The 24,111-nt window shown below is 51.5% G+C and overlaps 1 protein-coding gene across 2 annotated transcripts in view; it reads left to right on the top strand.

The window, feature by feature from the left end:
* GYPC (glycophorin C (Gerbich blood group)) overlaps positions 1–19,181 on the top strand; it is a 42,263-nt gene extending 23,082 nt beyond the window's left edge. The window contains exons 1-3 of one of the 2 annotated variants that reach the window (XM_042994204.1): positions 15,044–15,279; positions 17,852–17,911; positions 18,869–19,181. In XM_042994204.1, coding sequence (XP_042850138.1) covers positions 17,854–17,911; positions 18,869–19,068 — 258 coding nt within the window. In that variant the 5' untranslated portion in view covers positions 15,044–15,279; positions 17,852–17,853 and the 3' untranslated portion in view covers positions 19,069–19,181. Of the gene's footprint in view, positions 1–15,043; positions 15,280–17,851; positions 17,912–18,868 lie in introns of those variants that run through there. The other variant, XM_042994203.1, reaches the window with a different exon arrangement.
* The last annotated feature ends 4,930 nt before the right edge of the window (positions 19,182–24,111 follow it).

Below are 24,111 nucleotides of genomic sequence, written 5' to 3'. Positions count from 1 at the left end.
ATTGGGAAGCCCAATTATCCCAGGAGATAAGCAAGCACTCCCTGCCCCCCAAGTCACAGGAACTGGGCCCCTCTGCTTCCCCACAGGGGCCCTGCATCCAGGGGCCATGTGGGCCTGTACACACATGCAGGAACCATGCTCAAATAAATGGGGATTATGAGAAGAGCTTGCATGTGTTGGAGACCGCCTCTCTTGGAGCCATGCAGGTGCATCGTTCTGTTCTGGCAAGTGAGCTGAGGGTTAGAGAGGGTCACATGCCAGTGGGACTCAGAAGCCAGGACCCACAGCTCTGGCATCGCTACCCACATGACAGTGCCCCCGTCAAGGGCTGTAAGATGGTTTCTATAGATGGCGTATTGATATGCATTTGCCCTTTTCTTCATTACCACCCCAGGATTACGCTTCCTATATATATATGTCAAAATGCACCTTCCCTTTCAAACACTGGTCCAGCCTAAAAAACAAACCACAGAAGTATCACTCACAATACTAGCTAACAGGTATCGTGTGGCAAATCATACCTCACATCGACATGCATCATCTCATGCCATCCTCACAGCTGCCCTCCGAGGCAGGTTCTCTTATGGTCCCATTGCACATGGAAGAACAGTGAGTATCAGCACACCTCCATCCAGTGTGGAAAGAAAGCAGCATCCCTCAGTGTGGGTGCCCTCACTGGCTTAGGAGGAGGAGAAATATTCCAGGGAATGGGGGAGGAACTACTCATGCCTCCTACTCCTGTGGCTTGCCTTCTTTCCAAAATCCTTACCACATCTCTACCCTTCTGGTCCATAACCTGGAGGTCCAGCTGTCTCTGGATCACTTTGGCTTCCCTTAGCACATCCTGGGGGGAAGTGACCTTGTCTGGCTTTAAAATGTGGGTACTTTGACAGGCTCTACCTGAGGCTTTGAACCAAGATCCCCAGGCAACAGGAATCCCCCCAGCTCCCATTCCCCTCTCCACCCTGCTCCCCTCCTGCCACTCCTGCCTGTCAAACCTGGGGAGGGAAGGAGAAAAACATTCTCCACATCCTGTTCACCAACTGATGAGCCTTCTGGAAAGCCAATAACAAAGCACAGCTAACTAAATCATCATTATTTACACATGCAGCCTGATCGAGGACATTTAGTCATGTAATTAGGTACCTAATTATGCTGAAAATGCAATTATATGATTTTTTAAGTGAATTAAGTCCTCCAGAGAAGTGGGAAGGATTAGCACACGTGATCCAGCTGGAGTGCAGGGAGCATGGAGGGCATGTCAGCGCGACCCTGAGCTGCACAGCGACCCAGTGATCTGTACCTAAGTCACATGCGTGAGCACATGCACGTACATGCACACACACACACGCACGCACGCACACACATGCACACGCACAGTATGGTGGCTTCACTTTTGTGCCCATAGGACTCTACATTGGCCTGCTGCATACCGGGGACTTAATAAATGACATCCATTAATATCACTGAAAGCTTGGTATGCATCTGTGGAGGGACTGTTTAATGGCTGACTTGGAGACTCTTAGGGAGGTTGTTTATTTAACATGTGAGAGGCAGGTGTGCAGAAAAATGATAAAAGAGTCAGCTGGGACACGTCAGAGGATATTTTATGCAACATCAGTTATTCATTCACGTAGCATTGTGTCAAATGTGGAGGTATATAAAATACAGTCCTTGCCCTCTAGTAGTTAAAAGTCAGTGCAGAGACAGACAACTGCAAAGCATTTTAATGGCGATTTGAACGAGTTGTTCAGCAAACTGCAGCCTTCAGGCTAAACCCAGCCTGTGGCCTGCTTTGGTAGAGTCAACCAGCTAAGGATGTTTTTTACATTTTTAAAGTATTAAAAAAAAGCATACAAACCAACCAACCAATAAAATAAAGAAGAATATGTAATAGAGACCATATGTGGTCTGTAAAGCCTAAAATATTTATGAGGAAGTTTGCAGCCTTCTGCAGGGGTAGAGGAAAGGAGCGCACAAGCCATTTGCAGAAGTCAGGGAAGGTTCCCGGAGGTGACGTGGTCTAAACTTGATGGCAGAGAGGAGTCTGCAAAGGCCCGCAATCACTGTGGCATAGTGCAGCACCTTGGCCTCCCAGAGCCTCCTGCCAGCTAGGCGGCCAGCAGCACGTGAGAAAAAAGAAGAGGCAAATTTAGAAGACTTGCCCCTGAAATAAGAGCTGTAGGCACCCAGAGGTTCTGAAATGTCAGGCAGTGGAACTTGGACTGGATCTTCAGCAGAAGGAGCACGAGGCATCCGGCCAGACACAGCTGGCCTGCCCCCAATGCCAGTCAGAGGGGAGGGACAGACGACTCAGCTTCTTAGGCCCCTTGTGGCCCAGATGCCACTGATTTAGCCCTTGAATCATCCGAGGGTCCCTTCTGGGGATGGAATGACAGGGAAGAGAAGAGCGGCTGAGTGGAAGAGACAGGCACACACAGATAACTCTGTGTGAGGGTCCCCGGCCCTCTCCCTGTGGCTCAGTGCTCCCCCCACAGGGCCCCGGACTGCATCACCAAGCTCCACCTTTCAACCTCTTTGAGCACAGCCTCACCTCCTCCCCCAGGGGAGGAAGCCTGGCTCCCCGAGGACACTGCGTTTCTGTCCCACACTCTTGTGCGCTGGGTGCAGGATAGAGACAGAGGCCTTTCCCAGGCACTGTTACCCTTCCTTCCCAAGTGCTCCTTCCTTCCACGAAGCACACCTCCTTCCACGAAGCACACCTTCCACGAAGCACACCACGAAGCACACGGGCACCTCTGCCGTCCCTTGCACACATCGCCACTGCCATCCTTAGAGCCGTGTGCACACACAGGTGACTTACTTCAACTCCTGCCTCTGGCACCCTGCTCCTGCACTCCCTCGTTGCCATGGGGGCAGTGCCAGGGACCCCAGTCTCCATTTTGGCCACCCCGCCCCCCGACGGCCCACAGCACTGCTAGCTCATGCTGCTGTCCGTTCCACGTCTCCCTTCCCTCAGTTCCTCAGCCCAGGAACACCTCCCCTCTGCGGCCTGGCTGCCTCCCTTCCTTCCTCACCTCCTCCCTCTCACAGCTCAGATTCCATAGCCCACCATTGTGGTCCCTTGTTGTATGTCCTCAACTCCTGCCAGCACCACCTAGAAGGTATATTCAAGCCCACCACCTCTCACCTTTTCTGCTGGAGTCCAAGCCACCATCCTCTCTACCCTGGGTTTTACCACAGCCACCCCCCCCCACCCCACGTGGGTCCCTTCCCCTGCATAGTATAATTCTACCAACATGTCGGTCAGTTTGTGTCCCTCTTCTGCTCAGAATCCTCCCATGGCTCCCGTCTACCTCAGGGTGAGAGCTGACGCCCACACAGTGCTCTAAAGGCCCTATGTGGTCTGGCCTCCATTCATGCTCTGACTGTCTTCTACAACTCACTTCACTACGGCCACCCTTCTGGCTGTTCCTGAAATATGCAGAGCTGTTCCCACCTCCGTGCCTTTGCACTTGCTGCACCTCTGTGTGCAACACTGTTCCCCAGATACCCACATCTTCCCGCCATCACCTGGCTCAGGCCTTAGCCATATGCCGCCTTCTTCCTGACGCCCTCCCGGCCACATTTTTAAAATTGCAGCTCCCACCCAGAGCCCCATCCTTTTCTCTAGTTCATTTTTCCTCTTAGCACCATCTAGCACACTGCACACCTCATTATTTCTCCTTTGCATCATCTGTATCCCTTCCCTAGAATGTGCACTCCAGGAGGACAAGACCTCTGAGTTGGTTTTTCACTGCTGTAACCCAGCTGGATTTGGTTGAATACACTCTTAGCCTTTTTTATTCTCTCTGTCTTGGCTCAGTCTAGATTCATCCAGCTCCTCCCTCCTGCATGCCTGCACCCAAACATGGCCATGGCTGGAAACTCACACACACACTTGCACACTCACACACATTCACACTGACCGGCCTCACCTCAGCGCCACAACCACAGCCCAAGTGCGCTGTCCAGCAAACCACCACCTTTCTCTGGCCAAGGCCTCCCCCTGCCTCCACTCTCTCCAAGCCTCCCACATTCTGTAGAAGGCTCTGTTTCAGTTTATGTCACCAGAAGACAAAGAAAAAGAAGCACTTGAAACACCAAAAGTATGTAGAGAAGGCCTTTTGCAGAGCTTTGCTGTGAAGGGAACAGGAAAGAGGCCAGGAGCAGGAGGGAGACAGGCCATGGTGGGGGGCAGGGGGGTCCCTTTCCTAAGTTCGGGAACAGACATGCTGCCAGAGGTGATCTGGTGGAGGGGGAAGATTCCGTGATACATGGGAGAGGGCAGGATCTTAGCAGAGTTTGGGCAAAGTGAGAGGAAATGGGGCTAGTATAGACATGGAGGCTTGGAGCACAGGAAGCTCTGGGCAGCAGCAGAGGGAAGGCTGGGATCTTCCTGACATGGTGCTCCCTGCTTTCCTCCTGGCCCTCTGCCTGCTTCCCCCCGGGATGCCCTATGCAAGACCCCCGGCTCCTTTTCTTGTCCCTTCCCATGGCTGTCTGTGCCTTTGAGATGCTGGAGGTGCCAGCTGGGGCTCCAGCCCTCACCTGTCCCCTGAGCCCTAGACTCTGTGCCAGTGGCCTACCCTGCACCTGTGCTGCACATCTGACGGGATCCCTGGGCATAGTAGAGGTCACCCTACATCTTTGCTTGCCCTACAGCTAATTCAATAGCAACTCCTGTCAGCCTCAATTCCAGACATGTCCAAAATACCTCTGTTCCTCGTCACCAGTGCCACCACTGTGCAGGCCTAAGCACTTGCCTGGACCGTGGCCAGAGTGGCTCCCAGCACAACAGCCATGGAGATGCTTCTCAAATAGACACAACCCAAAAGGCTCCTATGATGGACCCTCCCTGGCCTCTCAGATGGAGGCCACACTTCTTTCTATGGTTGAATGCTGCACCTTCTAGCCCCACGGTCTCTGGCTCACCATGGAGCTCACCCAGCCTGCCTGCCCCAGCCTTCACACTGGCCCATGTCTTCCTGGAACACTCCTCTTTCAGACTCAGAATGAGCAGGCCTCTTTCTGTCCCTGCTTCACCCTGTATGAGTCAGGCTGCTTCCACAGAGTACTGGTAGACTTCAATGACAGACATTTACCCAAGAGCAAGGCACTGACAGCACCTGCATCTGATGAGAGTCTGCTTCCTGGTCCATAGACGATTGTCTTCTCTGTGGGCCCTCACAGGGCAGAAGGGGTGAGGGAGCTCTTGGAGTCTTTCTCTAAAGGCACTAATCCGAGGGCTCCACTGCCCAAAGGCCCCATATCCTAATACCATCCAGTGAGGGCTTTCAACCTAGGAGTTTTGGGAGGACACAAACATTCATTCAGTCTCTACCACAGCCCAAAAACACCTCTTCTGAGAGGCCTCCCTGATCACTCCCTCTCTTCTCCTTTCTTTATGTCTTATAGCATCTATCACCACCTGGCCTAACAACATGGTTCCACATTTTTTATGAGCTGTTGACTGTTCCCTCCCCTAGAATAGAAGGCTCTGTACTGTGCACTGTTGGATCCTTGGGCTCCAAAACAGGAACACAGTAGCTTCTCAGAGACTTTTGTTAGACAGATGATTCTGGAAGGAGTTTTGGAATCAACAGACCTGGGTTTCAGTCCCACTCTTACCCATTATGTAACCTCGGGCAAGTGACCCAACCTCTCTGAGCCTCAGTTTCCTCAACTCTAAAGTGATAGGCATTATAACACCCTCCTCAATGACTTTGGTGAGAAATTGGAACAATACAGGCAATTATAAAGTGAGCCCACAAAATGATGGCAATGGCATCATTATCCATATCAGGAAAGGAGGGTTTCAAGTAGAAAAAGAGAGACTCGGGCAATCTGGATCAGTAGGCAATCGGGATCCCAGGGGAAGTAGAGGGTGTGGAGGCCAGAGGGGTGGTCCAGGCTTCAGGGCATGAAGGGGAGAGCAAACAGAGGCCAAATAGACCTCTGGAGGTCTGGGCAAGTCTGGAGAAGGTGACATCCTCTTCAGAAAAGCTTCAGATGTAGCCAGATGCCCTGGGTTGCTGTAGAGAGAAGCTTTATAACACCGACCTCTGTTGTGTCCTAAGCTGGAGACGTCAGGCGCTCCCTAGGTCCCCTTGCCTGAAATCAGGATTGGGGAGAGTCTCACTGGCCCACTTCCTTGGTGAGCACTGTCATTCTGAGCCTCACACCTCACTGAGAGGCACAACTGCTCCTTACAGAATTATCTTCCCCATGCGTGGCTCTCGCTCATCATCCATGCACTTGACCTTGGGCTGGGACAGTCACATAGTTGGGAAGCTGACAACCTGCCAACCAGTGCCAGAGCCTGTGCCTCAGAGAAGCAGCTGCATCAGCCAAAGGGGGGGCCAGACAAGGCTGCAGGTCCCGGAAGGCTGTGTGTGTGTGTGTGTGTGTGTGTGTGTGTGCGCGCGCGCGCGTGTGTGTACATGTGTGTCTGTGCCTGTGCACCTGCGTGTGTGATGTAATGCAGGAATTTCCATGAAGACTCAAAACTGAGGATGGGGAGCAGTAAGCACACTCACATGCCAAATGCGCACTAGGCATAGCCTGAGTGGAGTCCACACTGGTGCAAGCACGATTACCCACAAGCCATGCTCGCAGAGTGGATAGATAGCCACCCGGAGCATCCCTGAGGGCTGTTGCGGGAGAATCCCACATCATCCTCATCTGTCTGCATGGTGCTCAGCTTCTCTCTGCCTTGAGCCAAGTGAGGAGGGCCCAAGAGAGCCCCAGAGCAAGCAGGGCTGGCGCCACAGGGGAGCCAGCTCCCCGTCCGTCTGTCCATGCAGCATTGGAAGCAGCAGCACATCCTCGACACCCCCGCCTGTGCAGGACTAGGCCCAGAGGGGCTGGGTGTGAACCATCTTCAAAGCAGCCCACTCCCAAGAGACCTGTCCAGGCCGCACAGGGGGTTGCTGAAGGGTCAGTCAGCTTGAGGCCCCCCAGGGTCAGGGGCAGTGCAGTGTGGACACACCTGCCTCAGTTCTCCCCAGAGGCTATCACTCTGTCCTCAGAAAGAGCCTGCCCAGCCTAGGGCTCCCCCCACCAAGACCAAGTAACCAGTGTCACCCATGAGGGTGAAAAATGGTTTCCCTTAGCCTCACATCCCTTTCCCACTGCAGCTCTGAGGGGCTGAGCTCAGAACTGGTGGGGAGAGAGGAATTAAGGAGAGCAGGCCAGGCCCCCTATCTCACTGTGGCATGAACACTTACCACGAGATCTACTCCCTTAACAAATGGTCCAGTGTACCATGCATTATAACTGACCATGGGCACAATGTCCGAGGACACATCTCTAGAGCATCCTGCCTTCCTGTTCCGAAACTGTGCTCACTGATCCACAAGCCCCCATTTCCCCCCAGGCCCTGGCACCCGCCATTCCCTGCTTGGATTCTATGAATTGGACTCTTTCAGATTCCTCACATAAGTGGAATCATGTAGCATCTGTGTTTCTATGACTTGCTTATTTCACTTAGGAGCTTTAAAATAGATGTGAGACCCTAACTTTTGTTTCCGACTGGTTTTTTTCCCAGAAGGGACTGGAAAGTTATAGAATCTGCCCACAATGCAGTCCCAGGTTAAGAGCAGCCACATAGAGCCTGTTCTGACAACTCACAGGAAGGACATAAGCTGCGTCCCCATTGTAGGGCCCCATTCCTCTTCCTGCCTGCCTCTCCTGCACCACAGAACCCTCCTTCTCCCGAGGTCCCTGCTCAACTCAGGGCCTCCCTGCTGCAGCCATGACCTGGAGACCAGAAAAAAAATTACATTGTGAATGAGTGGTTGCTTTGAATACCCATGTGCTTAACAGGGCGAGAGAATGTGTAAACTTGCTAACAAAGCATTGCCGTAGCCCATATGTATCTCATTTTCTACCCAAAACAATGGGAAGTGGTGGTGACAGCCCCATGCCAGCTCATGAAACTCTCCCGGACACATCAGGCCACAAGACAAATGCCAGATGGAGGGTTGTGTCCTGAGGCCAAGGAGCCACCCAGCTCAGGTGGAAAGAGGAGGAATCCAGGACTGAGTTGATAACCCCAAGAAGTTGTGGACACAGTGTAAGCGTTGTGGTCAAGGAGGCTGTAGAGTGATGGAAGAACAAGACAGTCATAGCCGGAATGAGCATTCAAGGTCATTTCCAACCCATAGCTACTGTGATCCCAGCAACTGATGAGTACATGCTCACTGCATGCCCACAATAGATGATTTTAACTCCTCCAACACCCTCCCCACAGGCACTTTGAAAGACAAGACATTCTGTGACCTTGAGGCCCAGTCCTAACAATCCTGAGGTTCTAATGTTTGGCTTTCAGGGACTACAAAGATCTTTCCAGATTGAGCTCTCTGACACCCACACAGCTAAGTGCACCTCTCTGCAAGGCAAGCTAGAAGTCATTATTCCAGATGCTAAACTCTACTACTTCTTTATAAGTAGGAGAATAGCCACAGCCTGCAAAAGTATAGGGGCAAAATCATTGATGGAAGATTCATTGTGCTTGAGAAAAAGAAGCAAGAGATATGGATGAGTGTGAAGTGACTGACAATGGCCACAAGGATAAGAAAAAAGGAAGAGATGCAGGAAAGAGGAGGCCAAGAGGGGAAACTGAGTCTGTGCATTTCCATTATAAGGTCCCTTCCCCTGAGACTGAAATTAAAGGGACAACTGAGGCCTCCCTTCAGAGAATCCTGTCCAGAGGGCTCTAACCAGTCCAGGAGGTGAGAGGGACCCTTCCAGGGTCTTTAAGAAGATACTCAAATCTGAGGATCCTTGGGAGCCCAGCTGAGTAGGACACCCACAATGACTCAAGGAGCTCCAGAAAAGCAAAACCTGGGCTCGAGCAGCCACAGGTTGCTAAAATCCAGGCTCTGACCCATTTCCTGAGAGGGCCAGAGCTTGCTCCATTTCCATCTGCAGAAACAAGGGTGTCTGTGAGCACTTTGGGACTCAAGCCACATCTGGAACTCCCCCATCCACAACTGCAGCCCAGGGAAAAGGCAGGGTGACTATGGGTGTCGAATGCACTTGCACTTGTCCCCGGCATGCACCTCTTTATTGGAAGGGAAAGTGTCTACACGGAGCTGTCCCTGACCAGGTCAGGCAAAAGGTATGTGAGAACAAGACTCAGATATTCGGGAAAGTGCAACCATAGTTGCACTGGGGTGGGGCGGGGGAGACCATAGCGGGAGATTCAGGGGGAACTTCATGGACTTTCCAGTCTGAGGCTTTGAAGACTCTGTGACGAGAGCCAGTTCTGAAGATCCACTCCCATTTCTTGACCTGAAAAGTAACATGTTTGTTGGAGATGATTTGGAAAGTACAGAAACTACATGTTAGAAGAAAGCAACACCACCCCAACCCCCACCCACCACCCAAAAGCCACCACCTCAACATGTTATTTCCTTTCATTCTTTTATCCAAGAATTTTTTTTTATATTTAACAAAATTTATATTTACAGGGTCCTGGGTTTTTTTTTTTCCTTTAAATCACACTGTAAGCATTTCCTCCTGTCACTGAGAATTTCCACACATCACTTCAATAACTGCATACTATTCTATCACATAAGTGTATTGGAATTTACATAACCAATTCCCTAATGTGGAACATTTAGATGGTTCTCTCTCTTTTATTTTCCATTTTACACCAAGTTGCAGTATACATTTCTGAGCATGAATTTTTGTTTCCTTTTCAGGTTATGTCTCTAGGGCCCATTGCTAGAAATGAGGTTTTTGATGCTCAGGGTGACACATTTGCCAAATAGCATATGAGAGAATTAAAGGTGCTGTTTTTGGAAATCACACTTGGAGGCCATTTTTGCATTGCTGACAACAGTCAGAATGGTGACAATGGTGTTACCAACAGTGAGAATCACACTGCTGCCCTGTGCTGGCCACTGCACTCTCCAGGATGGTCCCGTGTGGTCTAAGTGGGAGTTCAGTCATGCTGCGGGATGGCCCATTGCTCTGGACCTCACTCCCTCACCTGTTCACTCTCGCACCTGGCTGACTCAGCCAGTGTAGGCAGGCGGGCAGGCCCCCACCCCGAGCCCAGCAGGTGGAGGCTTCCTGCACCCTCACTCTCCCCCAGTCTGGACAGAGCTGGGGCTGGAAATAGGTGGATCTAGGGCCTTCTGTGCTCCAGTCACTTCTGCTGACTGGAGCTGGAAAGCCAAGCGAATGCTGATTGGGATACACTGTCCCCTCTTGACTCCCCAAAATGTCCCCAAGCACCCATTTCCTTTGCCACTCTGGTGCCCCAGACACCTTTCTTTGGAGAAGCGCTTCCCTGGTGTGTCATCAGAGCCCAGGGATACTGAAAGAAATCAGCAGAGGTTACTTTTCCTTTCAGGGGATAGCTGAGACTTTTGGAGTTTCCAAAGAACGAGGCAAAAGAGACTACAGTCTCCTGATCAGGCATTCATCGGAGGCCAGTGCACCTACCAGACGCTGGCACAGGGCCTTCTGTCCTGTCTCCCAGCTCCAGTCGCTGGGGGCAGGCAAAGGAGCCAGCGCAGGGGACAAGTCCGCAGAGTAACCACTGTACCAGGTCTCAAACTACATCCACTGGTCCTCAAAGAAAGCACACAAAGCTCAGAGTTGTGGCCTGGGCAGCTGTGACTGTGTCTTCTTGTCTTCATCACTAAGAAAGTACGACCCACCCCCCGTACTTTCATTTACTGGAGCCTGCTATCACCTCCTTGCAAACAAGAGCTGTGTGATAGCACTGGAACTGGGCACGTGACCTATAAGCCAGTCTCACCGTCATGAGCTCAGGGGTCCTCACAGGGCCAGCGGCATCAACAGCACATGGGAACATGTTGAGAAATGCAGATTCTGGGGCCCACACTAGGTGTCAAAATCTGGGGTGAGTGCAGGGATCTGTGGTGTCACAAAGCCCCCAGGAAATCGCGAGGCACACTCAGATTGAGACCCCACACCTTGCCGGCAACCCCCACTAACCCTATCAGGAGCAGGTTTCACTCCCTACTTTACAGAAATGGCAAGGAGGCTCCAAGAGGTGAGCTAACTTGCCTGAGAAGTTCTGCCTCCCGCAAAAGCACAGGAAGAGGGCCCTGCATCTCACATACGATGACCAGGTACCACAGCAGTTATGCCCACACAGAAGTCCTGGCCACGCCACTGCGAAGTTCCCTTCCGTGCTCTTCTCTCACCACTGCACGCAGGTCCCCCTGCTGGCCTGTCCATCCCACCATCTGAGCAGGCCAGTCTTGGGGGGGGTCTCCTCCTCCAGGAAGCCCTTCCTTAAACTACCCTTTCTGAACTTACCCACAGATGCATTTCTCTCAGTCTGTCACACAGCAAGCTCCCTAAAGGCAAGGGCCTGGACTCAAGTAGAGAGCTTGCTGCTGTAAAAGTAGGTGCTAGAGACATTTTGCTGAGGAAAGAAAGAACAAATAAAAGCATGAGCAAAATCAAAACCACTGTCACAGAATCTGGGAGTCCTGCAGCCCAGGGTCTGATGGGTGAGTGCCCTCTGTGACACCCCCAGGCATATCTTTATTGCTTGTTTTGACACCTTACGACAAAGACAGTGTCGGCAGTCCCTTTTCACATAAATATGTCACGTGTCCTCAACCAAGTCCTGAGCTCCCTGTGGGCACGTGCCATTGGGGCTGGGTGAATGCCACCTACACAGCCAACATGGCTGCCGTGCGAGAGACATGGACAGACAATATGTAATTGTTGCTTTGTCACACTTCCATCCTGAGACCAACTCTTCCCCAGTTGTAGCTTCAGTGTTACAACCTTTCAGGCTGTGATAACAACAAACCATCCAAGAAAAGGAAATATGATTGACCTGTTTCTCACCAAAAAAAAAAAAGGCAGTTCATAAACTTCAGCCGTCAACTGCTTTCTGCTTGACTGGCATGAGGACTTGGAGGCATGAATCTAGTGCAGGAAGAAGAAACCCCAGTGGGAGCCAAGGAGAACTTTCTGCAGCCACAAAGTTTCCTGTCCCTCCCCCAGTCGCTGGCCTCATCCTGAACCCAAATCAGACTCACACAAAGTCACGGCCAGGGGAGAGCAGCTCTTCTAACCAGATCCATAGTTTCCTTGAAATAGAAGTCTGGGTGAGTGGCACGGAACTTGGCAAACCCTAGGCGGTGGTGTGGCAGCCTCTGCACTGCTGTCCTTGACACGGTTGTCATGGGAGGAACTCTCCAAGGACTCTATGACTTCCCCTTCATGGTTTTAAAGCTGAAACAATCTCCTCTTCCCGGAACATGTAGGCCGCCTAGTCTGAAGGCATTCTCCCCCTTGACTCGAAGGAACTCACTCTCCCAGAGTCCTCTGCCCCAGTTGGGCAAGAGAAGCAGGGAGCAGGCATTTCCTCCATAACCTTGGGCGCCAGGAAAACCATCCGAGGTGGGCGGGAGGTGGGAAGATAACACCTCTAGGGGAAGAAGATTGCCCTTGGCACAGCTTCATCAGAAAACACCAAAGAAGGGAGATTCTGGACCTGTGTCCCTGGGGCCGGCACCTGACCTCTGCTCTCTGTCAACATCTGGGAAGCACCCCCAGCCCCCAGCCCCCAGGGTCCAGCTGCGGCTAAAGTCCTGTGTCCTGTTGGCCGTGCCCAAGCTGCCAGCCAGAACCGGGAACATCACCTTCAGTGAGGGGCAGCACCTGTGTGCCCTGCTGCCTTTGACCAGAAGACAGGCGGCCAGCCACCCTGTGAACCGTATGGAGGGTCGACAGCCTTTGGCTGCAGCCAGATTGCAGACTGCACAGGAGAAAGCCATTCCCAGCACTTCGGAGGGTGCACACTCTGGTTCTGGAGAATCCTCTGATTGAACACAGGCTCTGCCCTTGGTTGGCTGTGAGTTTCGCCCCATTATTTGACCTCTTTGGCACGCATGTCATTTTCTGTAACTTAGAGAAAGGGAAGGAAGTTCCCTTTTGCAGGCTTGCTGCAGGATGAAATGCGGGGACTTCCGTGGAGACCGTGCCCAGTGCCCAGTGCCTATGCCGGCCGAGTGGCCTTCCTCCTCCACACCCTCTCGAGGCTAGACCCCCAGGACACGTGGCCTCATCCCCATCATGAGGGAATGTTCCTCCCACTCACCACCCCACCCCTGCCCCCACAGGAGGGCAACTTCCCTGAACAGTTTAGGGCAGTAACAGCTCTTCCCTTTCCTCTCTCCGCAGAGACCCACCAGTTCAGCTCACAGGAAGCATCTGTTATCCCTGCACTTGGCTCATGGCCCAGGCCCTGGCCTTGTGGCGAGGACTCTGGCTGGCCACACTGGGGTTCAGAAGCCTGGAGCTGTCACACCCGTGGCCACCTTCCCACCTTGGCCCACGTCAGCTTTTGTCAGAGTGAAGCTGTGTTTTCTTCACCATCTGCCTGCTCAGAGTTGGGCTCCCTTGAGCCCAATGCTGCAGGACTAGGGATTTGTTTTTTTCCCTTTTATGGTGCTGTGGTCTAAGTCACGGCCTCCAAACAGTATGGTGAATGCATTTGGTGTGTGTGCCCAAATGAAACCAAAGCCCCACCAAACAGTATTTACCCTGGCTGAATGATAGAGCCTAATGCTTTCTGAGCTCTCCTCTCTCTCTCCCTCTCTCTCTCTTCCTCTCTCTCTCTCTCTCCCTCTCCCCTCTCTATTTCTCTCTCTCTAGTTAGGACCCACCAGTGGGTTGGGATTTACTGTTTGACAAACCCTGCCTTAAATAAGTTCTATGTCACAGTCGTATCTTCCAGAGAGAGACTCATTCTCTGTTTCCTGGAACTTCCTCTGTGCCGACGGGATCCCAGGAACACAGAGATACTCAGCACCTAGATGTTGATTTACTGTCCACCAGGCCCGTCCTAGGAATCCATGACCAGTGCCCATCCTCTGCATGGACTCCAAACATTTGCGAGTGGGTCACTTAGGTGATTGGCACTGAATTATGTGCAAACCAGAGTAGTAATGAGGATGAGATCAAAAGAGTGGAGACAGGATATGAGTACCATCTGGCTGCCACCTCTGTGACAGCAACCCATTGATGGCCCGGGTTGATTCAGCAAAACTGCCTGGCTAGGCGGGCATCCCCTTCCTCCCTCACTGCTCCCTGTGCGTCCCTCCGAAAGCTGCACACTCTGTTGAAGACGATGACCTTCCCCGATAGAGGAGGACTGCTCTTCAGTCAAGGGCATATGAGTGGCTGCACTGTCTTGCTAGAATCTCCAAACAAGGTCTCAAGGTCCATTTGTAGGAGAACATAGGCTCATCAAGCTTCCAAGAGCAGATACACCCAAATGAGGTGCTGCACATGGCAGTCTGCTTTTCTTTAAAAAAAAAAAATGATGACAACTTAGTAAATACCTATTCTGAGCTATGTGCCACGTAGGTCTTGTCTACACAACATACATAAAATATCATTATCATGCATATCTTTTCTAATCCCAACCACAGGGTGGGTATGGTTAATCTTGTTTTACATACACAGAAACTAAAGCCAGTCAATGTTAAATATTTTGCTGGATGCACTACTGTGAAACTGGTCGAGCCAAGACTTGAACCCAAAGCTTGTCTTCACAATGATGTGGACAGCTCAAAGGGCAGTTTGATTCTCAGTTCCTCCAAAGGGGCCAGGTTTCAAATAATATTCAACAACCGTTCTTGGGTGCCAGGTACACAGCCCGATGCTGGGCATAGAACTGTGAGCAGGGCTAATGTGGTTCTGGGGTTTGTAGAGCTTTCTCTCTGGCGAGGGCATTGCAGTCTTGAAGGGAGCCAAGAAAGAAAACCACAGGGTACCTGGGATCTCTGTGAAAAGGTTGAGGTCTCCAGTGCCTGTCCAATCTGAGGGCTACACAGTTACTTTTTTTCTGATCTCGGACCCCCACCTAGCCATAAATAACACCTACCTCTGCCATAAATGCACTCCCTAAGGCTTCCCATTAAATCCCTCTGCCCCAAGTCCTGAACTCAGAATGATGCCATCTCCAATCACATACTCACCCTTCAACCCCAGCCGGGGGGGTGGGGGGGGGCAGCTTTTATTCCAGGGTCCTTATCTGCTTGCACACTAGCCCATCAACTTCCTTGGGCAGGATGGAGCTGGTTCCAGCTACTCTTCCAAATATCCCTTATCATCACCACCGGCTACAGGGACCCAGGACAAGAGAGCATAGCCAATAAGCATTCTAACTCCATCTCCAGAGGCAAGAGATGAAAACGTAGGCTTCACAAGCCTCAGTGTCATGGATGGCGAACAGACATTTAGAGGGAAAGTGAGAGCTACAGAGAGGTGAGCATTGTTGTGGGTGCTGAGCTCTCTGCCTACAACACTTATGCTCCTGTCTGTGCAGCAAACTCCTATTCATCCTTCAAAGGCCAATCCTAACGACTTCCCTCGGGGAAGCCTTCTCATACACCAATAGTTCTCAGCACAGAGCATGCATCAGAACCACCTAGAGGCCTATCACCACAGATTGTGAGATCCGGGTCCTTGTTTCTGATACAGCAGGTCTGAGATGGGGCCCAACAATTTGCGTTTCTAGCAGGCTCGTAGGAAATGCTGTTTGTCCCAGGACCACGCTTTGAGGACCACTTCTCACACCATCTCCATCCTCCCAGACATGCCTGAGCTTCCTCTGCTGTGCCAGTTCTGAGTTCTATAGCAGTTCTGGTCATGCTGAAGGGTCACCTCCCTGGGATCAATCACATTGTGCAAATTCAGTTCCACACACCCAGAGGGGTAGGGCATGGAGATGAGGCATGCCTGCCCACCTTGCTCCCGGGCACACATGAGCTCAGAGGGAGCCCTGTTGACCCCTCAGAGACCTTAGATCCCTCCTGTTCCCACCCCACTGGCCTGCAGGGAGAGCTTCCAGTGTTCCAGTATATAGGTTTGGGTGCAAGGTCCCTAAACACAAGCTAAGAAATTCACCCCAAGTGGTTCAAGCCAAATACCTCATCTAGCACTTAAGCAGTACTGGGCAGTGCCAGGCAGGGTTCAGCACACTGACCCAGAGCAGCCTGGGCTTGACTTGGTTGACCTCTGACTCTCTTTCAGCTATAAGATCCAGGGAATACAGTAACACTTTTCTGGCACTCCGATTCCAAATCTGTAAGATGGGAATAATAGTAACTTCTACCAAATGGGATGGCCATGGGGGCCAAGCCCGGTAAATGCTGAGGATGGCGCCTGTCACAGGCTAAGCCATTGCTAAGTGTTTTTCAAAGAGGAAGAACCAGCAATCCCTTCTAACCCTGACTGGGTTGGACACACTGGCTTAAGAAATGCTGGTCTTCAACCTGGAAAATCCCAAGTGGCAATTCTAGGTATTTGAACTTCTATGGCCATCCGTGCCAACTTCAGGAGGGGACCATTCTTTATTCTTCCTGAACTCTGAAGTTCTTGGTGATTGAATAAGGTCTGCAGTGCCAGCATCTGAATCCATTCACTCATATATGCCTGCATTTATGGATGCAGTCATGCATTCAGCAGATGGTTATTGAGGACCTACTATGTGCTACATGCTGAAATCCAGGCTGTTGTTGTCCACCCTGAATCTCAGAGTCAGATGCCACTTGCACTTCCTGCCCCTCCTGCCTCAGTTCTCAGTACTATGAAGCACTTAGAAGGCTGAACTGAGCTCTCCTCCTGCCTCCCCCTCCCTCCCCTGCCCTGACTCCTGCTGTGTGCTTGCTCTGTCTCTTTGCTGACTTGAGGGACCACTTTTACCCTCTTCACCACCTCCAAACTCTAGGCGGGCTCTCCTCCTCCTCTGCCTCCAGCCTGGAGCCTTCCCTTTACTCACCACACTCTCCTTTCTCGCACCACGGCCAGTCCCTTCTCAGAAAGAGGCGTCTGGAAGCTGGGGAGAATGACCTCATCCCACTATAATTAAAGTGATTATCTGAGCGGAAAGGACTATTACGAAGTAGCCTTCTCTGCTTTAATATGCATAGCCATTATAATGGGAACATGAGATTTCCATGTTAACACTGAGATTTCTGTGGTCTAATAAATCCTTCTCCTCACTCATCTCCCAGAGGAGAGAGGAGACACTCTGTGAAGCAGCTGGAGGTGATGTACAGCTTCCTATTCCAATTGAGATGCTATCCCTGTGGCCAGACCAACCGGTCAGTAACTCTGAGAGTGCCCCAGTGCGGCCCTTCCCACAAGAGAGCCAATCGGAGACCACAGAGGGGACTCGGGGAGGAGCCACCAGACAGGAGCCCTCCTGGGAGGGCGGCTTCAACAGAGAAAGGAGAAAGTTGCCCCCCAGATGCAGGAGTGTGGGCTGACCGTCCTGCCAGTGTGACCTGGGCACGTTACTCCCTCACTCTCAGGGTCCCACCTGTGAAATAGGCTAGTAATACCATCCACCTCATGGGACTGCTGGGAAGACCACATGATATGATGGGTGAGAGGCAACTGAACCAACACCTGGCATGTTTGGACCCTCCACGTGTGGGGACACTTCACAAATGGTCTGTTTTTACCATTATTGTGAGAAAGCTGAGGCCCAAAGGCAGATGCTGCTGGTACCGGGCACATGACTGCCTACTTTCATGCGCACTACTGAGCTAGCCTACCTAACGTGTCTACCAAGCACCTGCCCGATGCAAGGAGTCCGCCCCTCACCCCACTCAGAGACGTGGGAACCAGGTCAGCCTCCACTGTGGTTCCCACATCCTCTCCAGGCTGGTCAGTGGCCAGGCAGAGCCAGAAGCCTGTCCACACACACACTGCCCTCTGTCCACTTGGCCCATTCACAGTGCTGTGCACCTGTGAGCGGGGGGGTGCAGATGCGCTGCTGAGCATGGGAAGATTTCCTCTCCCCACTTAGGCTCTTCTCTTCTGTTCACAGAAATGGTCGACTCTGACCACATTTTCATGACGTTGGGTGTGAACATCGCCATCATTGCAGGTGAGCTGTCCTGGGCTTCCAAGCAGGAGAATCAGAGGGAGTGCCCAGGGGAGAATCCACCCAAGGCTTCAGAGCAAATGCCTGAATGAGGGTGAGGCTACACAAGCCCATCTAAAACTCACTGGTGTCCCCTCACCCCATCACTCCCAGACCCTGACACTCAGAGACCCTGAGTGACCTGGCCCTTACTGCCCAGCCTCCAAGCTTCACCTCCCAACCGCTCCTGAGTCCAAACAGAAATGAGGGGCTGACTGCTGTTCACACTCCACGCCTTTACTGGGTGTCCTGCAGAACCCCCTCCCTCTCCAGTCCTCTGCTTGGCTGCCCCTGCTCCTCTGGCAAACCCATGCAGCCTTCACCTCCGGAGAGCGTGCCAGAGCTAAGGTAGGGTGATGAACAGTGAGCCACACTCCCCCCAACCTGTCCCAAGTGCTTCCCATGGCCCTGTCTTGTTCCTCCTAACAGTGCACAAGGGGGGGCGGCCACGAGGGCCCAGCCTTCGGGGCACTTTCCTAGATTTAGTACCAAGTCTCACGCCCTGGGGAACTTCTCAGTTGAGATCGTTCTGGATTTAAAACTGCAAGTCCTGAGGCCATAAACCTCTCAGTTTTAGGTAAACTCATGTAGTTGATTCTGCAGGGTATGCACAGAAGTCTGTCTTCCTCAGTAGACTGAGTGACCCTGAGCAAGGGTCAGTGCTGGAATCCTATCCCAGCCTCAGTCTGCACCAGTCTGAGTGGAAGGAGGGGGAAAGAGGAAGGGAGATCAGAGTAACTCAGATGGGTGCGGATAAGGGTGAGCACATGCCAGGCAGGAAGGAGAAGGGCAGGAATGAGCCAGCCTGTCTGGGGTTGGTGCTGACTGTAGCAGTGTCTGTCCTGGCACAAGCCCTATGAGTCCTGACCCCAGTCCCAGGTGCCTGCCCCAGACAGAGCCATGCGTTTGTTTCCTCTGCAGGCGTGATCACCGCGATAGCCATCATCCTGATCTGCCTGCTTGTCATCACTCTACGCTACTTGTACGGGCACAAGGGCACCTACCACACCAATGAGGCCAAGGGCACAGAGTTTGCTGAAAGTGCAGACGCAGCCCTGCAGGATGACCTCTCCCTCCAGGACACAGGTGGGGACAGCAGCAGAAAGGAGTACTTTATCTGAGGGGCACCGGGTCCCCTCTCCCCCAATGCCTTCTTCACAAGAAAAGATACACCCCACAGCCCACTCTGCTACCTGGACCACCAGGCAGACCATGAGAGCACCCATCTCATCCCAAGATATGCACCTGACCTGAGAACTCTGGGTGCCGGCCTGGGAACAGGAAAGAAAGAAGGAGAAACTGAGCCAGGAGAAGCCTGTCCCAGGCACCCAGGGATGCAGTGGTCACCCAGGAGGCCCACCTTTGCTCTGCCAGAGGGAGAAAATCTGGGTCCTCCTGGTCAGTGTGGTTTGTCATCAGCATGGTGTGAAAGTCCTTGCTGGGTGGGTGGGCCTGAGGGCTGGGGAAGCAAGGAAGTGAGTCATCTGTAAGCTGACTGGGGATAATGGCATCAAATGTCAGTCCTTGACATTTGGGGGGAACAGCAGGTGCCAGCGCTAAAAGGCACCTTTGTCTCCCATCGATCCAGTTCTAAATGATTGGAAATAAATTTGAAATGTAACCAAGCATTCAGAGTCAAACAGCATTACTGTAATTGGGGAAAGATAACTACCACCCAGGCCTTGCTTTTCACCAGTGTGACATTGTGTTCTCCACTACAGTCTGCGTGTGTGAGGCTGGGACCGTCCACTTCTGGCCCCATTGGCCTGTCCTCAGCATAGACAGTGCAGAGGGCTTCTGGGCCTCCCAGGAGAGGAGGGCCCAGTGACCAGCCTTCTTTTCCCCACAAAAGTACCAGCTTCATGAAACAAATGTAAACATGGAATGTTCCTCAAGATAGGTTGCCCTGGCTGTGAGGACACTGGCTGAAGTGATGGTTTTCTAAGGCACAGTTTTAGAGAAATCGGTCCCATTAAATAACTATGAGTGAACCCATCCTTCCCCTAATGACCATGGCTGGAGCACAGACTGCAGAGTGTCATTGTCTTGGGTTTGGGCCCTGGATCCTCCTTTCCTGATCCTAGGTCCTCAGTCAACTTGCTTGACCTTTCTGGCTTCAATGTTCTCATCCCTCAAGTGGACATGGCTCCATGGTAGTGTTGAGGAGGAAAAAATTTTCTTCTATGTTTCAAGGTCCTTCTGGCTGGTCTAAGGATCAAGTTGGCATGAGACAGATTGGCCACAAAAATCACATTTAATTTTGTATGTCCTGGGAATCCACAGAAACGTGGGATTCCAAAGACAGGCAAAATGAGATATATATGTCATCCTGAACTAAGAGGAAGGAGGTAGGGGTCTGGGACTTCAAAGGGAAGGAAGGCGATTCACTGGAAGGTGAAAAGGGTAATTATTTGGTAAACAAATGTGTACTGGGCCCCTCAGAAACAATGGGACAGGGAGAGGAATTTTAACAAAGATACTTTGCTAAACTCCTCCTTTTACTTCCTCTGGATAATGTAATTGTGATGATAGCTCCATTCCTGGAGTAGGTCCTCTATCTAAATTCTTAGAGATAGTTGGGGGAAGGTCAGAGTTTCTTCCTTGGTGTTTTGGGCACCAATTACTTTCAGCTCAAAATAATCTGCATGGCGAAGTGGCCCATCCTGAGGGACTCCTTCTGAAACCCTCTAGTACCAAGCGTCAGGGTTGATGGTGGGAACAGATGCATCAGGTGCTCAGTGCTGTCTTCTGATGTCAATTACTAGTGCTGCATAGGTAGTGCATATGTATTGGTTAATGAAACTTCCTCATTGTACCACTTCTAAACATTTCCTGAGGAGGAGTAACTGTCACTTAAACTGATGGGGACATCTGGGTGGTTCAGTCAGTTGAGCATCCGATTTCAGCTCAGGTCAGGATCTCATAGCTCATGAGTTCGAGCCCCATGTCAGGCTCACTGCTGTAGGTGTGGACCTGCTTCAGAACTTTTGTCCCTTTGTCTCTCTGCCCCCACTCCTCTCTTTCTCTCTCTCTCTCTCTCTCTCCCTCAAAAATAAATAAACATTTTATGGGGCACTTGGATGGCTCAGTTAAGCATCCAACTTCGGCTCAGGTCATGATCTCACAGTTTGTGAGTTCAAGCCCCACATTGGGCTCTGTGCTGACAGCTCAGAGCCTGGAGTCTGCTTCAGATGCTGTGTCTCTCTCTCTGCCCCTTTTCTGCTCATGCTCTGTCTCTCTCTGTTTCAAGAATAAATAAATAAATAAATAAATAAACAAACATTTTTAAAAGATAAAATGAACAACAGGGAGAGAAGATGAACTTACTAACCATCCTCTTTCATAAGTGTCTTTCTAGACTCCCCGCAACTCAGCAGTCACTCAGAGACCAGCAGGTCCAAGTTTAAGCCTGCAGCCTGAGCTTCCCTGAACTCCCTACAACTCAGGTTTCTTGAGGCTGCACCATCTATGCCCAGTAGTCAGCAAAAAGGTCCCCCATCACTCTCCCTAGGGGATAACAGGATCCAAGCCCTGCCAGGAGTGGCCACCAAGCAAAAGAGCTGGAAGTTATAGGGTTGATATGGGAACAGGGGGAGAAATAGAAGGAAAGGAACTGGTATCTTCAAACGGTGAGACCTTCCATGGAGTAACCCAAGTTCACTGCCCCACCACTTTTTCATCTGTAAAACCAAGGGTTTGACTACACCCATGTGTCCCAAAGTGTGATCTATAAAATACCAGCCTGGGAAAATGGTGATAAACAGCCCAAACAAAAAGGGTGTTCCATGTGCAAATAGATGTGTAAAATGACATGTGAAGCAAATCTAAAGCCATGTGAGGCCTCTTGCCATCCTGTGTTCCAATGTGTGCCATGACTCTTGGGGTGTGGGCATAGGGGGATGAATTCAGCATTTCCCAAATGTATTTTTCCAGACACCCCATTGCTTCCCAGAATACCTGTTACAAACCTGGGGGCCAAGAGTCCCCGGAACACATTTGGGAAACAACTGTACCAACCAGCTACCCAACATCCCTTCCTGTTGTGACATCACTTCAGGATTTTGAGAACATACGGGCATATGTCCTCATGTTCAAGGATGATGAGCACTCATCACTGCCCAATGGGCACAGAGGAGGCACCCAGAATCCACATGCAGGCATGCCTTGCTTTACAAAAGTCTCCAGGGAGAGGGTCAGCCCAGAGGACCTGGGCCCCCTGATGCTGCCACTGGTGTCTGTGCTGGAAAAAGATGCTGATGGCTCTTCCCCACTCTTTCTGCAGCAGCCCCAGGGACCCCCTACTCACTGCTCTCTGAGAACTGGTCCCTCCCTCCCCTGGTGCTTGCCCTCCATGTCCACTGAATGTCCTGGAAAACCGTACTGAAGCATAGCCCACTCCCAGCCCTCAGTCCCAACCAGAATCAGATGCAGAGGTGACATGGATGTTGCCAGGCTGGGTCATCCAAGGTGGCCTATCCAAATGTCCCCAGAAGGGAGCTGTCACAGGCTAACTGTAGAGGTGAGCGAGAGCATCCTACCAATGAGCATGCACATGCTCACCCCCCATGGGCATCCAGTGCACACTGGTGTGCAAATAATGGTGCTCCCTCTGGTAAGGGACTGCGCTTTCCTTATCTTTTATCCCTCCCCCAGCGATGTGTAGAGTCACCATGTAGCATGTCTGCAACAAATGTGGATTGGGGCGAGTGTGCACTCCTATGCATGCGCCCATTCTCCAAAAGCCATTAAGGAGGAAGGAAGTGGAGAGGAAAGGCCGAAAGGGCAGATAAAACAGGAGAGGTGGAGAGAAGGAGGGCTGGAAGAAGAAGGAAGGGGAGCTAGCACACTCTGTATGCAATGCCCCCTTCCCCACGCATGTTCCTCTTAGCCTCACCACAATCCTCGCAAGCGAGTGGCCTCATTCACCCTTCACACCTGCAGAAACTGAGCCTCAGGAAGCTTGGAGGGCTTGCTGGAGATGACACAGCGCCTAATGGCCATGGGAGCATTTGAGCCCAGGCCTGTCTGACCAGAAGGCTAGAGAGAGGAGACTCTTTCCTTCTGTAGGCTGAGGTGAATCAGCGAGGACTCTTTCTGGGAACAGAGCAGGTGGCACCAGGACTCAGGGACCCTGGAATGACCCAGTGCTGGGGTCAGAGCACTCCAGGCCGGGGCTCTGTGCCAGCAATGACCTGGGCTCTTACACTAACATCCCCATCCCTGTCAAGGGCCAGCCTGGGACAGAGGCAGCCCTAGAGTCCTGGGCTGTTGGCGCTCTGCAGGATGATTAGCAAGATAAAGACAGCAAGTGTTTTCAGGTTGATCACACTTGATTCATGTGCTAGGACCCAAGAATCTTGCCATCCAGGTCACTCTTATCAAAGAGGAAAATGATTGGGTAGATTACATCTTGTCAGAATATCCATAAAACATCTGTACTAATCCTTCTTGGATGTTTTGTGCTTTTAAAAAGTGCTTAACCCCAAAATAAGAGTAATGGTAAAATTTCAGATAGAGAGATAGATCGTGTGTGTGTGTGTGTGTGTGTGTGTGTGTGTGAGTGTTTCTGAGTCTTTAACTGCAAGCCACAAATATGAGCAGCCCTGTTTCAAGAGCTCATGGCTTGGTGGGAAAGATAAACATATCAGTGTAGATAGCTCCAAAGTGTCACAGATTCTGTGAGAGAAGGGAAACAGACAAATGTGGAACACAAAGGAAGGACAGGCTGGTTCCACCTGAGGCATGGGATGGATTAGGAAGCCTTCAGAGGAGAAGGGAAGGTTGTGTTGGCCACGCAGTAGACTAGGGCTGGACCATGGAGGGTCTTAAGCCCCAGCTAAGAAATGGGGCTTTGTGTCACAGGCCACAGGAAGCCACCGGAAAAACAGGTCACTCTCTATCATAAAGATAAGGCAATGATCAAATTAAACAGGATGAAAATGCATTGTGGAAATGTACAAGGTCATTCTGTCATCCTGGAGTAGTAGCCCATTACTCCGGCCACCCCATTGCCCCATCTGAAATTCACGTGACTCAGCCCATCCTGCTCATTGGGAAATGGATCCAATCCACTCACCAGAAGAAAGGACAGTAGGTCGGAGCTGCAAGCCAACTGTTACATAAATATCAGAGAAAAACTTCTTCAATGGAAGCAACTCCTGATG

The sequence above is a fragment of the Panthera tigris genome, chromosome C1 (genome assembly GCF_018350195.1).
Source record: "Panthera tigris isolate Pti1 chromosome C1, P.tigris_Pti1_mat1.1, whole genome shotgun sequence".
NCBI classification, from domain to species: domain Eukaryota; kingdom Metazoa; phylum Chordata; class Mammalia; order Carnivora; family Felidae; genus Panthera; species Panthera tigris.
This window is presented reverse-complemented; position numbering and strand designations above follow the sequence as displayed.